This window comes from Tenrec ecaudatus, chromosome 1, assembly GCF_050624435.1.
Source record: "Tenrec ecaudatus isolate mTenEca1 chromosome 1, mTenEca1.hap1, whole genome shotgun sequence".
Classification (NCBI taxonomy): Eukaryota; Metazoa; Chordata; class Mammalia; order Afrosoricida; family Tenrecidae; genus Tenrec; species Tenrec ecaudatus.
Genome location: NC_134530.1, coordinates 254,925,964 through 254,945,888, shown reverse-complemented (window position 1 = coordinate 254,945,888; position 19,925 = coordinate 254,925,964). Strand labels below are relative to the sequence as shown.

General features: G+C 41.0%; 1 protein-coding gene and 1 non-coding gene across 2 annotated transcripts; one reads left to right on the top strand and one right to left on the bottom strand.

Moving 5' to 3' along the window:
* The first annotated feature begins 4,602 nt into the window (after positions 1 to 4,602).
* Positions 4,603 to 11,514, top strand: LOC142440145 (uncharacterized). Its single transcript, XM_075542701.1, has 3 exons — positions 4,603 to 4,627; positions 6,947 to 7,412; positions 11,376 to 11,514. Exons 1-3 carry the CDS (start codon positions 4,603 to 4,605, stop codon positions 11,512 to 11,514), a joined length of 630 nt encoding a protein of 209 aa, XP_075398816.1.
* Positions 11,515 to 19,521: 8,007 nt separating this feature from the next.
* LOC142437912 (U6atac minor spliceosomal RNA) lies at positions 19,522 to 19,646 on the bottom strand. Its single transcript, XR_012782413.1, has one exon. It is a non-coding gene; the product is annotated as a U6atac minor spliceosomal RNA (small nuclear RNA).
* Positions 19,647 to 19,925: the final 279 nt, after the last annotated feature.

Below are 19,925 nucleotides of genomic sequence, written 5' to 3'. Positions count from 1 at the left end.
AATGGGTGCATAAGCAAAGGTGGTGAAGAAAGCTGATGGTGCCCGGCTATCAAAAGAGATAGTGTCTGGGGTCTTAAAGGCTTGAAGGTGAACAAGCGGCCATCTAGCTCAGAAGCAAAAAAGCCCACATGGAAGAAGCACACCGGCCAGTGCGATCACGAGGTGCCAAAGGGACCAGGTATAAGGCATCATGCAAAAAAAAAAAAAGATATATGTGTGTATATGTATATATGTGTGTATGTGTAGATATGTATGTATATACATATATATACATATATATATATATATACCATATTGAATGAAGGGCGAAGTGCAGAGTGGAGACCCAAGGCCCAAATGTCGGCCAATGGAGATCCCCTCATAGAGGGGTTTAGGAGGGGAGATGGGTTTATTAGGGTGTGAGGTAGTACCGATGAAGAACACAGCTTTTCCCCAGATCCTGGATGCTTCCTCCCCCCAACTACCATGATCCGAATTCTACCTTGCAGGGCTGGATAGGGCAGAGGTTGCACACTGGTACATATGAGGGCTGGAGGCACAGGGAATCCAGGGTGGATGGTACCTTCAGGACCAAGGGTGCGAGGGGCGATGCTGGGAGAGTGTAGGGTGAGTGGGTTGGAAAGGGGGAACTGATTACAGGGATCCACATGTGACCTCCTCCCTGGGAGAGGGACGGCAGAGAAGTGGGGGAAGGGAGACTCCGGATAGAGCAAGATATGACAAAATAACGATGTATAAATTACCAAGGGCACATGAGGGAGGGGGAAGCGGGGAGGGAGGGGGAAAAAAAAGAGGACCTGATGCAAAGGGCTTAAGTGGAGAGCAAATGCTTTGAGAATGATTGGGGCGGGGAATGTATGGATGTGCTTTATACAATTGATGTATGTATATGTATGGATTGTGATAAGAGTTGTATGAGTCCCTAATAAAATGTAAAAAAAGAAAAGAGGAGAAAAAAAAGAAAATGATTAGGGCAAAGACTGTACAGATGTGCTTTATACAATTGTTGTATGTATATGTATGGACTGTGATAAGAGTTGTATGAGCCCCAATAAATTGTTTAAAAAAAGAAAGAAATACACAGCAAAATGACAGCAATAAGTTCTATCAATTTTTACAGTGAATGTAAATAGATTAAATGCACCAGTAAAGAGAGAGAGGGTAGTAGAATGGCTAAGAATCAAGACCTATCAATATACTATCTATAAGAGACACACCTTAAACACAGGCAAAAAAAGACTGAAAAATCAAATGGTGGAAAAAATATATTAAGATAACAGCAATAGAAAAGCAGGGTACCGAGAGGCATTACTGAAACCCAAAATGAAGACTGAGCTTGATAGTGGGACAAAAGGAAAGTAAAAGGAAATAGAGGAAAGAACTAGGAGGCAAAGAGCATTCATAGAAGTCTAAACAAAGGCAGGTACAAATGTAAATATGTACATGAGGATGGGGAAATAGATTTATGTGCATATATTTATAGGTTTAGTATTAAGGCAGCAGATTGCAAGAATACTTTGTTCTATTAAACTGGCATTCCATGATACTCACCTTCCTGACACAATCGCTGAAGACAAAGAGGGTGCATAAACATATGTGGTGAAGAAAGCTGATGGTGCCCGGCTATCAAAAGATATAATGTCTAGTGTCTTTAAGACTTGAAGGTAAACAAGGGGCCATTTGGCTCAGAAGCAACAAAGTCCACATGGAAGAAGCACGCCAGGCTGTGTGATCACGAGGTGTTGAAGGGATGAGGTATCAGGCAGCAAAGAACAAAATATCATATCATTGTGAATGAGGGGGAGTGCCGATTGGGGACCCAAAACCATCTGTAGACAACTGGACATTGCCTCAAGGAGACGAGCCAGTCAGGGTGCAGTGTAGCAATGATGAAACATACAACTTTCCTCTAGTTCCTAAATCTTCCTCTACTACCACCCTCCCCACTACCATGATCCCAATTATATCTTATAAATCTGGCTAGCCCAGAGGATGTACACTGGTACAGAGAGCAACTGGAAATGCAGGGAATCCAGGACAGATGATCCCTTGAGGACCGGTGGTGAGAGTGGCGATACCAGGAGGGTGGAGAGAGGGTGGGGTGGAAAGGGGGAACCGATTACAAGGATATACATTTAACCTCCTCCCTGGAGTCAGAAAACAGAAAAATGTGTGAAGGGAGATGTTGGACAGTGTAAGATATGACAAAATAATAATTTATCAATTATCAAGGGTTCATGATGGAGGGGGAGTAGGGAGGGAGGGGGGAAATGAGGAGCTGATGCCAGGGGTTTATGTGGAGAGCAAATGTTTTGAGAATGATGAGGCTAACAAATGTACAAATGTGCTTTATACAATTGATGTATGTATGGATTGTGATGAGTTGTATGAGTCCCCAATGAAATGATTTTAAAATAAAGAAAAAAATACAGAACACATAATATTAATTTCTTTTTTCCCAATGTTTTTATTGACAAGTAATTTACATATCATATTATCATATAGTTCAATGGTTCAATCATTCAATCATATCATGGAGCATTGTACAATCATCCCCACATCAATTTTAAAGTATTTCCCTCTAATTTCTGATAAAGTAGACTTAAAGGCAAAAGAAGGACAGTATAAGTGATTAATGGATCAGTTAAACAAAGGATAGGATATAACCATAATAAATAACTATGTACTCAATTAAAGAGCTTCAAAAAGTATTCATCAAACTCTTCCAGAGTTAAAGAAAGAAATAGACAACTTGAAGTAGAGGAAGAAGGAGAGGGGCAGGAAAGTAAAGAGAGAGGGAGGATGGGAAAAGGGGTGGGGGAGAACCACATATACAAAGGGGTTAATGGAATACTGTCACTGGTTTGATGAAATGTGCTCCACAAGTACATGGAAGATGATTTCCTTTGTGTTTAATATGTTCCACAAAGGGAAATATATACAAAAATATAAACAAAGCAAAACTAAATAGTTATTTTTGAAAAGAGAGGGCCACAGTCTAAAACCCCACCAGATTTCTAACCCAGCAGATGTAAACATTGGTCTGAATGGCTCCAAAGGAGGAAAGGTAAAACTGAAATGGATTTGGATTCTTTTGTGACATACAAGCTTGTTTCAAACAAACATATCAAATGAAAAAAAAAGGGTGTCCATGAAGTAATTGATGTTGCAAAATTCTATCATGCTATCTACAGCTTCATTTCTATCATCAAGGCCATATTTTCCAACGACTGTTCCTCTTTGTTTCCAACTCTTTTCATTCGAATAACTAATAATTATCCATGCATATTGATTGCATGTTTCATCAATTTCAGAACATAGTTCTTAGTGAATTTCTCCATTAACTAGCTTTAGTGGTTCATAAATAATAGTTACATTGCTGGACTTTCTTGTAGGTATATAGATATTATCCTATCACAGACCACACATGCACTCTATCATGTGCTGCATCACAGATCTTGACTGTCTGATTCAAATCCAACATCAGCTCATTTCAGCTCAATAATGCCTAAGATATTGATCTTGATGTGTTCTATTTCATTTTTTGAGGACTTCTAATTTTCCTAGATTCATACTTTGTACATTCTGTGCTTCAATCATTACTGGTTGTTTGCAGCTGTTTTTTATTTTGAGTCATGCTCCATCCACAAAGGCCCCAATGCTTTGCTCCATGTGTCGTAAAGTCGACTGCACTTTGAGACGATAGCTTTTCCCCAGTCATTTGTTGAGTGCCTTCCAATCTGAGCGGCTCCTTCTGACAAGAGTTTTTATGTTTTTGTTGATATGTGCCTTTGAGTGAGCTCCAACTCATAAAGACTTTAGGTACAACAGAACAAAACACCGAGGGCCCTGTCCCATCCTCCACAGGTAAGCTGTTTTCTGTTGTAGACATTATGTCAATCTTCTTAAAATCTTCCTTTTTGTGTGTGCTGACTTTATCCATCATGATTGCATATTGGGTACATTTCAGAGCGAGAAGCTCGGTAAATTGCTTCACCACTAACTTTAGTGCGTAAACTTTTGTGCGTAAACGTGAAAAGTAATTGTAGTGGCCAGACTTCCTTGTAGCCATATGACTACTGTCTTATCACAAACAACACCGTGCAGCTGTCCATACCACCTTAGCAGGTGACAATTGTTTTGTTAAGGTACTACATACCCAGTGACGGTGCACAGTACTGAATTCCAATTTACAGCCACACCTGTACCTGTGAGTCAGCCTGCACCTAAGGTTTTAATCTCTTTAAAACATTCTTCTTATTAATAGACCAGGCATACACATCTGGGGCAGACATGGAAATTTCATGTTATAATCCAGGATCTTTTGACTTGCTGTGTGGGCTTCCGTGTATCATTTCACCCTCAGTTCTCGCTTCACTTCAATGTGGAAATAATGCTTATTACTCTCTTGTGAGTCTCAATGCTCATGGAAGCAGCAGTCAAGAGATCCAACAGCACATTACATTGGGTAAATAATTTGCACAAGATCTTGAGGACTAAGGTATGCCTGACCCAAGCCATGGTATTTTCTATCACCACATATGCATGTGAGAGTTGGACATTGAATAAGGGTGACCAAAGAAAAATCAATGCATTCGAACAATGGTGTTGGCAAAGACCAATGAAAGTAAACCTGACTTGAAGAGTTAAAACCTTGTCACTTGATCCCCCCTCTGATACACTTTGGGCCTAATCTAGTTTTGAATATTTTCTGTGGAGTTCCCCCCACCCCCACAATATTGGGGTTTATCTCTGATGTATTTTGTCATTGTGAGTAACCCTCCTGAATATTTGTTATGTTTTTCTGGGGTTGTTTTGGTATATGAAACCCAGAATTGATGAAGCTATAGAGACAAAGGCAGAACAAGGGTCTCTGGGGGGCACATTGTGGTAGTAGGGGGTGTGTGTAAATGGGAGCTTATATCAAGGAGTTCAAGAAGGAAGAAAACGTTTTGAAACTGATTGTATGGCATCTATAATAGCTCCCAATAAAAGCAGCTTGCACTGCCAGAAGAACAGACAGATGTGTCTTGGAAGAAATATAGTCAGAACGTACCCTAGAGGCAAGGATGCCCAGGCTTTGACTGACATGCTTTGGGCATGTTATCAGGAGAAACCAGTCCCCGGAGAAGGATCATGCTTGTAAAGTGGAGCTGAGCGAAAGAGGAAGGACTTCAATGAGAAGAATGGACACAGAGGCTGCCACAAAGGCCTTAAGCCTAAGAAACCCTGTGAGTCTGGTAGAGGACCAGCCATGTTCCACCCTGTTGTACATGGGGTCGCTATGAGTCAGAGCCAACTCAAGGGCACTTGACAGCACCACAATCTTGCGACGGTATGAAAAGGGGGAAAACAGTTGTCTAAAAGAAAATTAGATGAAGATGCCTAGATCCCCTCAATTGCTTTGACCTGAAGCAAGGAAAAAACCAAACCAAACAAGGAGTATTGGAAAAATCAGCATGGATAAAGCCCCAAACCAAAGGCTTGTTGTTTTTATAAAGAAAAAGGAACAACATCTGAATTTCACATTCACATCTTCCAAGCCGCAGCCTTCTAACCCTCACTCGCACTGCCAAGCCTCATGGTGAGAGCCAGAGGTGGGAGAAAATTTCCGGAAAGCAGATTTTGGCAAAGCGCTCCTTTAAAGCTGCAGAAAACACAGCTCAGTGTTTTGTTTTGTTGTTTTTGCTTTTTTGCTATTTTAAAGAACAGTTTTGTTCCTTTTTGCCCAGAATTTAATGGATTGTGTTTATTTTTCCCTTTTCAAGTCAGAGTATACGTATTTTTCAGTCAGATGCGAGGAACCAACGGGTTCTTATTTGTTTTCGCGTTTTCCTTCCCTTCTCTTTCAAAAATTTTCCGACTCGTGGGTGGAGCCAAAACTATGCTTTAGGAATTCATGTTTCATATGTTATCATTAAAGGTCTTCAGAGGAAGAGAAAAGTACTAGAGTCCACTTTCTGACTGCTCTGGGACGAGATTAACACATGCCAAATGAAAGGATCAATTATGGATTTTAGTCACTTGCCCTGGACAAGTGGCCTATGTGCTTTGGAGATCTGGCACCCAGATAGGGCAGTGGGCCTTGAGTCTGTGTCGGATAGTTTTGTAAACCAAACACAACCACTGCAAGTGCACAGGTTTGAGAGGAATGTCCAGGAAAATTGCCCTCCTTTTCCTCACCACATGTCATTATAGGAAATTGAAGCCTGTGCATTCCTATCTGATTTTCATTGAACTCTGCAAGCCAGTGAACTTTGCCATGAGATAAGAGACTCTCAGAATTCCAAAATCCTTGTTATACCACAGACAGTATTGTAGAGTGGATATTCCTTTGGGTATAACTCACTGTTATTCTGAGAGGGTCATAGACTAAATGGAGCTCTGTCTGATGAGACTGTCAGATTTTGTAGCCAAGAACCGGGCTGTCTGGTGGTGAAATACTGCCTCGTGTTGTATAGGTTACGAGTTCAAACCTTTTGAGTTTGCAGTTGAGTTAAAGTACACCTGTGGATAGGAATCTGGCCTATTCACAAGTGAATCTGGCTACAATTAATTAAACAAATACTCCATAGGAATATGGAATTCTTTACCTTATGGTTCTGGGACAAAGAGCCCACTATCCAGAAGGCATGGCAAATCTGTGTTTTCAGAGATTCTTATCACCTACCGTCTATATATACTTGGATTCTATCACATAGATACAGAGTTCATATTGACCACATTCTTTATATGTTTATATACTTGTTTATTTCCCCTTTTCATTTTGTTTCTCCCGTGTTTTGTTTTTATTTTGAGACAATAATTTATAGACTTAAAGACTTGTACTACTGACCCACTGAACACAGGTCCTATGGGAGGAAAATATAGCTTGTATTGGGGCTTATATTTTTAGTGGGCCAACTTTCCTAATTCCTCAATTTTTTATAGCACTTTACTGTTTAAGAAGCACTTTATATTGGTCCAAGCTCGGTCCGTTCCATTCCTCTTGTGATCCCGGTCGCTCATCAAACCCCAGTGGTCAAGACGGTGAAGGAGATCAATAGCAAAGAAGAGTTTCAGGCCACCCTGCACAGTGCCGGCAAGAAGATTGTAGGGGCTGACTTCTCAGCCACGTGGTGTGGGTCCTGCAAAATGATCAAGCCTTTCTCTCGTTCCCTCTGTGAAAAGTATGGCAATGTGGTCCTCCTTGAAGTTGATGTGGATGACTGCCAGGATGTTGCTTCAGAGTGTGAAGTCAAATGCATGCCAACATTTCAGTTTTATGAAAGGCGACCAAAGGTGGGTAAATTTTCTGGGGCTAATAAGGAAAATCTCGAAGCTACCATTAACAAGTTAATTATGCTTCCTGAAAACATAACCAGCCAGCAGCTGTGGAAACCTTTTTTCTATTTACGAAAAAGAAGAATCAAGTATGAGGACTATATACCCAATCACCATCTGATTATAAATGACAATAAAATATTAATTCTACCATTTAAAAAAAGCACTTTATAAATATAAGTAGGATACAAAAAGTTCATGTAAAAGTCAATTTTCTTTCCTTTTTCTTAGTTATTTTATATGCATATAATTTGAGTATGATGCAATTCAGTGGTTTAAAGATATTAAAAGTTATGAAATCATCTCCACAGTCCATTTTTTAATCACTTTCTTCATTCTTGTATCCATTGTTACTAGATCCCCATTGCCCCCAAAACTTGCCTGTCAAACCCTAAGTATCTATTAATCTAGTTACTTTCTCTAGAGATTTACCTATCTTGGATTTCACATAAAGGAAGTGGCACAAGAAAAATCTCATCAGTGATAACAAAATAAAGCACAGATAAACTTCAATCTAAAAGAAAACAGAAAATAAAACTAGCTAAAACAAATTAATAATGGGTCAAGAAGGAAAACGACTGGTAAAATCTCAAATTTTAAGCAAACTATATCTGCAACCATCTATTTTGCAACACGCTCGGTCTGAGGACACAACCATTCACGTCACTGGTCCCAGGGAGACTGAATCCACATGAGGACTCTGCAAACGGCTTTTGGGCTTCCACTGTCAGCCATGACCTTCTGCAAACTGGGCATTCCGAATTTAAGCTCTAATAAAATTCTAATACAATTCAAACTCTGGGCTTGTGTTTTATCATGGACAGTCCTTGGATTTCACAGGATAGTGTGCTTCTTCTATGTAGACTTTACTTACACCTTATTTAGATGGCTGCTTGTTGTATTTTAAGACAAGCCTTTAAGACCTCAAATGCTATTCTTTCTGGTAGCCAGGCACCATCTGCTTTCTTCTGTACATTTTACCAAAGCACCATATCTTCATAATCACATCATGAGGGCAAGCAATCTGCTGGGCCATACCACAGAACTAATTGTTCTTAAATCAGGGCTTACAGTTAAGTGCAAACGCAATATCCATTCTGAGAAATAATATAAGTAACCTGCAGGGGCCACTTAGTATTTCTAATAACAGAATCATTAATCTAGCCAATGGTACTGAATTTTAAATATCAGTGGGAAAAGGAGAAAACGCATATCTAGGAAAGCTTATTATAATAAAATGCATGGAGTGTTCATTTATACAGATTTAAGTGACAGAACAGATTTAAGTGTTTAAGAATACAAAGTTAGACACGAACCAAAAATAATACATTAAATGTTTTAACTAAGGCAGAACTATGGCATGCTTTTTTTAAAAAGCAAAGAAACTATAAAAATAGGAAATATATGTTTGCCTTGGGTTATCGGTTACTGGGTCCCTTTGAAAGCAAGATATTTGAACCAAAGTCCAATGATTTCTAAGACCACAATGTTGGGATAGCAGCCAGCTGATTCTTCTCACCCTAAGAAGTTTCAACTTAAGTTCAAAGGAGAATTTCAGTTCTTTTCACCTGTAACAGGTATGTTTAAGGTAAAGCACAATTGATTTAGAGGGTTTCCAAGTGGAATTCTTCTGATGTGGCCTATGAACAATACTGTACACCTTGAAAAGACAAAATCTAAAGTCCAGATAGTCTGTAATACAAGACCTGGGTCACGAAGGGCAAAAAGAAAATTCAGTTTAAAAAATGACTGTTTAGCAGTGTACTACAGGTATAGACAGCACCCCACCCCCCAATTGGGAGTCTGTATGTGTAAGGCAAGTGTTTTCTGCAGGGGCAGGCTGTCCTTCCCTAGTTTACCCAGTAACAGAAGAAAAATCAACTTCACCCAGACACGCATAACACCCGCCAACTCCCGGTCCTAAATTTCCATCAAAGGTCACTGAAAACCATTGTAGGAGTATCTGTTATATTAGGGTGACTGTGGGGTAAATCCTCATCTTCAATTCCATGAACTTTTTAAAGTGCCCTTCTATGATCACCTTTTATCATTTTAGCAATCTGGAAGAGTAATTAAGAAAGTAAGTAAACAAATATTGTCACAAAATCATGGAAAACTTTATCAAGAGAAATATCAAAATGTGAAGCCATTGTTTCCTCACATGCCCTCCATCTATGTCTATACATTTCTAAAGGTGGCATTTCCATCCCTCTAGGCCTCCCTAAAGAATGTTGTGCTCTTCTATTTTACCACATCAAAATGACAGTTTGGGCGACCTTGAGGGACTCATACTGTGTTCCCTTATTGTGTCCTTTGGATTTGAAGAACAAAAAGACATCTAAAGGGGACAAACGTGGGGCTGTAGGGTAGTTGGGGTAAGGCTTTGCAGCAAAATTCTCATAGAATAGCCCTTGCTGCCCCTCTGGGGTCTTCAAGGCTTGAAGATAAACAAGCAGCCATCTAGCTGAAAAGCAACAAAGTCCACATGGAAGAAGCACGCCAGCCTGTGTGACCATGAGGTGTCAATGGGATCAGGAATCAGGAACCAAAGACCCAGAATAAAAATCATATCAATATGAATGAGGGGGAGGGCAGAGTGGAGACCCAAAACCCATCTATAGACAACTGGACATCCCCTTACAGAAGGGTCACAAGGAAGAGATGAGCCAGTCAGGGTGCAGTATAGCACTGTTGAAACAAACAACTTTCCTCTAGTTCTTTAATGGTTCCTCTCCCCCGACCGCCCCACCACCCAACTATCATGACCCCAATTCTATCTTACAAATCCGGCTAGACCAGAGCATGTACATGGGTAGAGATAAGAGCTGGAAACACAGGGAATCCAGGACAGATAAACCCCTCTGGACCAATATTGAGAGTAGCCATACCAGGAGAGTAAGGGGAAAGTAGGGAGGAGAAAGGCGGAACCTATAACAATGATCTACATATAACCCCATCTCAGGGGGACAGACAACAGAAAAGTGGGTGAAGGGAGACATCGGTCAGTGTAAGACATGAACAAATAATAATAACTTATAAATTATCAAGGGTTCATGAGGGAGAGTGGGTGGGGGAGTGAGGGAAAAATGAGCTGATACCAAGGGCTCAAGTAGAAAGCAGATGTTTTCAGAATGATGATGGCAGCAAATGTACAATTGTGCTTGACACAATGGATGGATGTATAGACTGTGATAAGAGCTGTAGGAGCCCCCAATAAAGTGATTAAAAAAAAGAATAGCCCTTGCTACCCTCAAAGAATGAATATGTGCATTGGTTTTTTGTTGTTGTTGGGGGCTCTTACAACTCTTGTTATAATCCATACATCAGTTGTACATATATTCCATCATTCTTATCTAGATATTTACTTTCCATTGAGCCCTTGGGATCAGCTCCTCTTTTCTTCCCTCCTTTCTCCCCCACCACACCCCTTGTGGCCCCTTGATAGATTGTAGGTTGTTAATTATCTTCAAATCTCACACCGATCTCTGCCTCCCTCCCCCTCGGGTTTTTGTTGTTCTTCCCCCTGGATGGCCAGAGATAAAGTTCACAACACATGGAACCCAGGTACCTTGTTTTAATGGGAAAATTTTAAATACTTCAGTGCAACTTTCATGACCTCACAGATGCAGCTTTTGATTTTCTTAAAACTTTATGATCTTGTGATAAGAGTTCTACAAGCCCCCAATAAAATGATTTTTAAAATAAGATATTAAAAAACACTTATGATCATCCTGTATCCTTTGGAAAGATCTCACAAGGTGACCCCTTTGTAATCTCCACCCCCCAAAACAGTTGCCAAAACCTTCTACGCTGACCTCTCGGTCGTGAATTGAACTGGGTCAGCAGATCCTCCAGGAACCCACTGTTTTGTCTGAACCGTTTAGGACGGTGTCCCGAGACGAGGACAGATGTATTCCAGAGGGACCTTGTCTGCAGTCATTCACTGATTGCAGGGACACTGTAAGAAACATTTGGTTTGGAACAAATTAGCACATGTATGAACTAGATCCTTAGTAGTATTTTCACCTACTCTCGTTTTACCCATTTTGCAGATTTAAAAAAAGAGTCAGAGATATTAAGAGACTTGCTCAGAATCAGTCAGCTAATAAGTTTCAGAACTTCATGTACTTGAATGCAGGCTCTTCCACTTGCAAATATTTTTTTGGCAAATATTTTTATCACTATAGTTGAGCCACCTTGAATCCAAACAAAATTGACATGGAATTGCATTCAGGTTGCAGATTCTGAAGCTTGCTCTATTTTGTGAAGCTATGCCTGTTGATAACACCGCCATTACACAGACGATGTATATTGAAGCTCGGTGAACATGCTGGACGCTTGAAATGTGGCAACAGTTGAATTGATAAAATTATATTATCTGCTACTCCACTTCCTTCGACACCCACGAGTAAGAAGAATAACTAGCCCTTTATGCTTTCTTCCGCTAAGAATTCCTGAAATTAGAACTATCCCAGCATTGTGACCTGAAGTTACCTCCAGAGGAAGTTCTACTTTGTAAGTTAAGAGTCCAGTTACTTTCTTTCCAGCTGCTTCTATTGTCAATGAGTTAAAAAAATACTAGAGATGCTCTGTGTGTGTGTTTGTGTGTGTGGGTGTGTGTGTAGTGAGATATAGATATATTCATAATGAAGACAGTAATGATATCAATTCTCTACTTGGCAAGAATATTAGGAAACAATAAGATATCTATTATGTACATTGAAGGTCTAGGATGAAGGACACACGTTATATATAAGTATATGATTATAATGAAGCAGCAATGATATTACCATTTATTCTTTACATGCGTGCTTCTTGTCTAAGCTATTTCCGATTATCATTTGGCACTCATGTTGATGTTTTCAGGAAAGGATGTGGCATTAAATTAGGAGATGAGCCTAAGTTAAGTAAGTAGGGCATCCTCTTTTCTTAAAATTCCTGTCTGCCTGAAATTTGTTTGTGTTTCTTCTCCAGCTTGTCTTGTAATTAGGACAGCCTCCAGGTTCAGAAAGCACTTCTTCCATTTATTATTCAAGTGACTCCAGAATGCTAAGACAGGCTGGCTACTCAGAGAAAGGGAAAATGTGACACATTTTATTGTGCAGTGCCCAGGATTTCAAAACCCTAATGGAGTATTCCTATAGTCATACATCTAGAGGACCTAGGACTAAAGTCCTCTCCCAGTGCAGACAGGGCCAAATCAGAAGACCTTTCCGAATCACTATGTAAATGTGTTCACACAGATGCTTCTAAAACTTAAAAGTACAGCTCCTATACCGTTGTGAGTAGTCTCGTGGGTCAGGCGCTGTGTGAAGCACTGGTGAGGTTGTGTGGTTAGTTTCCATCAAGTCAGTCCCCGGTGACCCTCTGCACAACAGAGCAAAGCGCTGCCTGGTCCTGTGCTGTCCTCACAATTGTTCCTGTGCTTCAACCCTGGGTTGTAGCCACTACGTCCACCCACTTGTTGAAGGCCTTCCTCTCTTTCGCTGTCCCTCTACTTTACCGAGCATGATGTCCTTCTCCAGGGACTGGTGTCTCCCGCCAACATGCCCCAAGTAGGTAAGACAATGTCTTGCCATCCTTGCCTCTAAGGAGCAATCTGGCTGGAATTCTTCCAAGATTGTTCGTCCTTTCAGCAGATCACGGTACTTTCAATATTCTTTGCCAGTACCACAATTCAAGCACAATTCTCCTCCAGTCAGTTCATTCCAACTCATAGCAACTCTGGAACAATGAAAGGAAATGGCCTTGGGTCGTTTTCAGCAGTGTCATGCTTGAGCCCATCGTAGCAGCATGGTGTCAGTCTATCTTGTTGAGGACTTTCTCTCTTTTGCTGACCCTCTACTGTACCAAGTCACTTTCCAGGGACCAGTCTCTCCTAACAATGTGTCCAAAGTGTGTTAAATAGTCTGCCATCCGTGTTTCTATGGAGCGTCATCACTGCACTTCTTTCAAGACAGATGTGTTGGTTCTTCTGCAAGTTGATGGTGCTTTCAATATTCTTCACCAGAACCCTAATTCAAATACATCGACTCTTCTTTGATCCACCTTGCTCACTGCATATGAGACAATTGGAAATGGCATGGCTTGAGTCAGGCCCACCTTACTCCTCAAGGTGACATTGTTGCTCTTTAACACTTTACAGAGCCCCTGTGCAGCAGATGTGCCCAATGCAATATATATTATTTGATTTCTTGATTGCGGCCTCCATGAGGGTTGATTGTGTATCTAAGCAAAATGAGATCCTTGACAACTTCAGTCTTTTCTGTTTACCACAATGTTGTCCGGGAGTGAGGACTTTGCTTTTCTTTACATTGAGATGCAATTCATACTGAAGAATATCATCTTTGTCATGAGTAAGTGTGCCTTGTCCTCCTCAATTTCAGGAAACAAGGTTGTGTCATCTGCATGTCATGTGTTGATACTAAGCCTTCTTCCAATCTTAAAATACCTTCAATTTCCTATATTCCTGATCCTGAGATTTGCTCAGCATGCAGATTGAATAAATACGGTAAAAAGATATAACTTGGTCGTACACCATTCCTTATTTTGAATCATGCAATATTCCCTTAGTCTACTTGAGTGACTATGTCTTGGTTCATGTACAGGTTCCATAAAAGCACATCGACTGCTCTGGAATTCCCATTCTTCTCAATGTTATCCATAGTTTGTTAGATTCACACAGTCAAATGCCTTTGCAGAGTCAATAAAACACAGGTAAACATCTTTCTGTTATTTTTCTACTTTAACCCAAGATCCATCTGACATCAACAATATCTGTCGTGCCCAGCACTAAAGCTACAGCTCAGGGACAGGGGTATGTCTGATCTGAGCACACAGGAGCAAATGAAGAAAGAGGAAGAGAGAGTGGAACACATCCTGGCCCACAAAGCCCTGAGGACAATTTCCTGCCCAGAGCAGCCAATGCAGAGAGGACCATAGGGCCAGCCTCACGACGAGACACAATGTCCCTCACTCACCCATAGCACTTTGAGGGTCAACACTGGAAACACAGTGTAAGAACTATGCCCGATCTGACCCTACCACACTGAGGTGAAACACTAAGGGCGTGCAACAGAAGAGCAGGGGGAGCAGAGCAAGAAGTCTCGAAGGAATACCAAAAATAGACTTTGGGGCCAGGGTGTGGCACCGTATCAGACTCAACTGGAAAACACTCCTAAAGGTCAACAAACAGACCTTGAACTATTTATTGGTTTTTCTTTTTGTGTCATTGGTTTTTGTTGTTTTGTTTTGTTGCTTTGTTTTGCCCTGTCTTATTTTTGTGCATATTATTATCTCTGCATGTCTATCTAAATAAGGTAGGCTGGATAAACAATCCAGAGGAGAAAATAACAATGGATTCGATGGTTCTGGGAAGACATGGGAGAGGGGAGGCGGGGGGGAAAGAACTGGGTGTTAAAAAAAAAAACCAGGAACAACAAATGTTCTAAAATTGATGGCGAGGAGGGTGCAGAGGCCTGGTAGGGCTTGATCAAGGGCAATGTCCCCGAGAGGAATTACTGAAACCCAAAGGAAGACTGAACATAATAGTGGGACAAGAGAAAAGTAAAAGGAAATAGAGGAAAGAACTAGGAGGCAAAGGGCATTTATAGAGGTCTATATACAGGCATGTGCATAAGTAAATATATTTATATATGACAATGGGAAAATAGATTTATGTCCATATATTTATAGGTTTACTATCAAGGTAGCAGATGGACATTAGACCTCTACTCAAGTACTCCCTCAATGCAAGAACACTTTTTTTTTATTAACCTGGCATTCCATGATGCTCACTTTCCTGACAGGATTGCTGAAGACAAAGTGGGTACAAACCAAATGTGGTGAAGAAAGCGGATGGTGCCCGGCTATCAAAGGAGATAGCGTCTGGAGTCTTAAAGGCTTGAAAATAAACAAGTGGATATCTAGCTGAAAAGTAATAAAGTCCACATGGAAGAAGCAAACCAGCATGTGTGATCATGAGGTATTAATAGGATCAGGTATCAGGCATCAAAGAACAAAACAATCATATCATTGTGAATGAGGGGGGGTGTGGAGTGGAGACCCAGAGCCCATCTGGAGGCAACTAGACATTCCCTTACAGAAGGGTTGCAGTGAGGAAACGAGCCAGTCAGGGTACAATGTAGCAATGATGAAACACTCAACTTTCCTCTAGTTTTTTAATGCTTCCTCTTCCCTACTATCATGACCCCAATTCTACCTTACAAATCTGGCTAGACCAGAGCATGTACATGGGTACAGATAAGAACTGAAACACAGGCAATCGAGGACAGATAAACCCTTCAGAACCAATACTGAGATTAGCAATACCAGGAGGGGAAGGGGAAGGTGGGGGGACATAGGGGGAACCGATCACAATAATCTAGGGGGGACTGACAACAGAAAAGTGGATGAAGGGAGACATCAGTCTGTGTAAGACATGGACAAATAATAGTAATTTATAAATTACCAAGGGCTCATGAGGGAGAGAGGGTGGGTGAGGGAGGGGAAAAATGAGAAGCTAATACCAAGGGCTCAAGTAGAAAGAAAATGTTTTGAAAATGATGATAGCAACAAATGTACAAATGTGCTTGATACGATGGATGGATGGATGGATGGATGGATGGATGGATGGATGGATGGATGGATGGATTGTGATAAGAGTAGTACGAGCCTCAAATAAAATGATTTTTTTTTAAGAAAAAAATTTAGTGGTGAAAATTCACTCAGAGATCCCGCAGAAGAATGGTCTGCTGATCTACTTCTGAAACATCAGCCACTGGAAACCCTAAAGAGTCCAGTTCTGCCCTAAAACACATGATTCACAATGATTCGGAGTTGATATGATAGCAAATGCTCCTGAGACTGTAGAACACCCCACCTTGGTTGTGCTGTTGGGTGACTGGACAGTGGAGCATGAGCACAAAGTCTCTTGGTGTGGCCAAAGAGGGTAGAAGCAGGAGCAGACTCCATGCTCACAATGCTGCAGCTCTCATCTGGCCTTTGGAAATGAGTTTGGACATTGAGAACAAAATGTTCCCAGTTGTGTAAAAATATGGTGTTTTTAGCCTGACAACTTGTATTTTATTTTATTTTTTAAAACATTTTTTAGAGACTCATACAACACTTATCACAATCCATACATACATCAATTGTATAAAGCACATCTGTACATTCTTTGCCCTCATCATTTTCAAAGCATTTGCTCTTCACTTAAGCCCTTTGCATCAGGTCCTCTTTTTTTCCCCTCCCTCCCCGCTCCCCCTCCCTCAGGAGCCCTTGATAATTTATAAATTATTATTTTGTCATATCTTAGTACTGCCCCCGTCGGGTTGAGAAGGCCCGGCCAGGGGGTCAAAGAGCTCGAAAGATTCCAAAAGATTTTACCCGTGGCCCTTTGCGTCTGCGCGCGTGCTCCTTGCAGGGTCCTAAATTCGGCTGTAAGTAACTCGGATCTGCTCTGAATTTGATTTGTGAGGGAAGGGAACTGGGTGTGCGACTTTCCAGGAGCCCTCAGCGGCAGCTGCGGTCCTCTCGGCCCCTCCTTGCGAGAGTGGCGGTGGGTGTGGCCGACGCAACAACTTGTATTTTCATCTCCCTTTATCCCTTTTACTGGCTGTTCAACTTTGGAGATACTAATGAAAACTTTTCTGTGTCTCACTTTTATCATCTTATAAAAGGGCGATAAGAATATGACTTACTTCTTAGTGTTCTTATGAGTAATTAATATGTTAATTCATGTAAGGTTCTTAGAACAGTGCCTGATACATAAAAATTACTTGATAAATATTAGGCATCAGAATTATCATAATTGGTCACCATTTACTAGAATGAGGGTGATATTTTTCACCTATGAGGTTCATAAGGGTCATCCAGGTAAACTTTGATTCCGTGTAAACTCAGCCTTTTACTTTAATCTGATTGAAGTTAGTCAAGCATTTCTGTGCTGGAAATAATTAACTAGCAGATATAATATTAACAGATTACTAATATTAAAATCCTATTTAAGGTGACCAGACGTCCGGCTTTCGGCAGGACAGTCCCAATTTTTAACAATTTGTCCGGCGTCCCGCAGCATTTTTTAAAAGTCCCAATTTTTGGAAAGAAAGCACGACAAGCTAGGGTATACGGTTTTCAGCTGCCATGTGGCTATTTCACCAGGATATGAGTTTTATCAATGGTGTCCCACTGGCGTCCCGCTTTACCAATGTTAAAATCCGGTCACCTTATATTAGTAGCAAATGCTTTGTTCATCAGAGCTTCTCCAGAGTGCTGAGCAACTTGATTGAAATGCATACCCTTTCAAATGGAGTTCTTCCATATATTACCCCTTAGTATGTACATCTTAAAAACCATATTCACAGGGGTGACCTCACCTCAACTGGAGTCAGTTTTTGGAGATAGGGAATGGGGAGAAGACCAGTTACTGCTATAAAACCTGTGTTAAGGTCACCCCAAATCAATGGACCCGCCTTTAATAATGATAAGCACATCTTATCCAAAATTCAAGTCAAGATGGGGACAGGGAAGCATATATGTCTCAGAGAAAGTGATTCCATTTCTGTTGGTAGGGAAGCTGGGAGGAACAACCTCCCATTGGGGGAAATATTTAAAAATACTTATAGAACCCAAGGAGAGAATATGCCTCATTCTGTGTTCCTAATTGAACACTTTTGACCTAATTTCCAGGAAGCCCTTGGTGGTCCAGGCTGTGTGCGATGGATTATTGTGAGGAGAAATAGATGATTGCTAGCCTAAGGTTTGGACTTGGTGGTTAGTGGACTTTGGTTCAGAGTTTTTGCTTTGAGGGTGCTTAAGCATGGTGGTTCAGGACTACCATATATATATATATATATATATATATTAAACGTTTATTAGGGGCTCATACTACTATTATCACAGTCCATACATAAACATACATCAATTGTATAAAGCACATCTGTATATTCCCCGCCCCAATCATTCTCAAAGCATTTGCTCTCCACTTAAGCCCTTTGCATCAGGTCCTCTTTTTTTTGCCCCTCCCTCCCCGCTTCCCCCTCCCTCATGTGCCCTTTGTAATTTATACATCGTTATTTTGTCATATCTTGCTCTATCCGGAGTCTCCCTTCCCCTACTTCTCTGCCGTCCCTCTCCCAGGGAGGAGGTCACATGTGGATCCCTGTAATCAGTTCCCCCTTTCCAAACCACTCACCCTACACTCTCCCAGCATCGCCCCTCACACCCTTGGTCCTGAAGGTATCATCCACCCTGGATTCCCTGTGCCTCCAGCCCTCATATGTACCAGTGTACAACCTCTGCCCTATCCAGCCCTGCAAGGTGGACTACCATATATTTACTAACTCGATATCCTCCTTCCTTTATTATGACACGCACTATAATATGGTAGGCATGGCTCTGCTTTGTGAAGGAATGTTCTTAAATTTTTTTCCCTATCACCAACTCCCATTGTTTGTGTAAATATTGTCTAGTTGCTTAAGAACTTAATCTGTACATGTCAAAAATTAATGTATTGCAGTCGAAAGTTGGCCTATACTTGTATAATTTCTTTTTCTCAGCAGTATTTTATATTCTATGCCATTGACTAAATAAATGACATTATCAATAGAATTACTTTATTCCAAGGAGGGTGATTGATAATGTTCTCTAGCATAAAATAATAATGATATCTCTCAAGTGAACAAGAGACATATGTAAATCACAGATAGATGAATGAATTAGGGATTCTTATTTAATTATAGCCCTGTGTGATACGAAGGTTTGTTGTGCCAACATGGCCAATGGACATATGGTGAGATTGGTTGAAGGGCAGAGAGATAAGTAGCTCAGCAAGCCTCACCTCTCACTCTCTTGCTCTTTGATCATCAGGCGAGTGTATGACTGCCTTGCTCTGTGCCTCCATTTGCAAGCTACACTACCTGTGGGACATCTAACTCCTGGACTGTGGCACTGTAACTTGAGATTCCTTCAAGACCTGCTTTGCACGCTACTGGAAGGTACATCTCTTGAGCTGGGGACTGTCAGACCCTGTCATCTGGCTGACTGTTGGTGACCTGCTTGCTGTTTGCTGCCTGTGTCCAGATAGCCTGAATTGCTCCACGGAGGACAACCCGCCGGCCCTGAAGACTTGAAGGACTGCCAGTGTCTCACAACTGTCTCACGGGAGTGAGTTGCACTGAGCCATTTGCACTGCTTTTAAAAAAAACATGGTTAGATGCCACAAAGTAGGTGGCAATGCCTTAACCGTATGCGTGTTGTAAGGCGTAAAGGCCTCGTCCATCCTTGTCAAGGGGAATGCTAACCTCTCTCCTTTCATATAAAGCAGAGATCTGATCTTCTCTTTTTAGGATGTGCTCCAGGGAAAACTAAGATTCCAGTGTCTGATATGAAAGCTACCCAAAAATAATAATTTGGTCGGTTGATTCATATTTTGCATTCCTGGAAGGTATATTCTTGCTCTCTGTTCATCTAAAGAGTCTGATTACCACCTGCTGGATCTTGTAAATCCCTCCTCTATGGCTTTATTGACAATCCTCAACAGATTCTTATAAATAGCTGACAATCTAGAAGCCAAGGAGAAGTATCTCACTATAAAAACTGCA

Bases quoted from the DNA above. Each gene is read 5' to 3' on its own strand.
- LOC142440145 (XM_075542701.1), top strand. From the start codon at position 4,603: ATGGTGTTGGCAAAGACCAATGAAA. The intron at 4,628-6,946 runs GTAAACCTGACT...TTACTGTTTAAG, and splicing joins GTTGGCAAAGACCAATGAAA to AAGCACTTTATATTGGTCCA. The intron at 7,413-11,375 runs GTATGAGGACTA...CCCATTTTGCAG, and splicing joins TTACGAAAAAGAAGAATCAA to ATTTAAAAAAAGAGTCAGAG.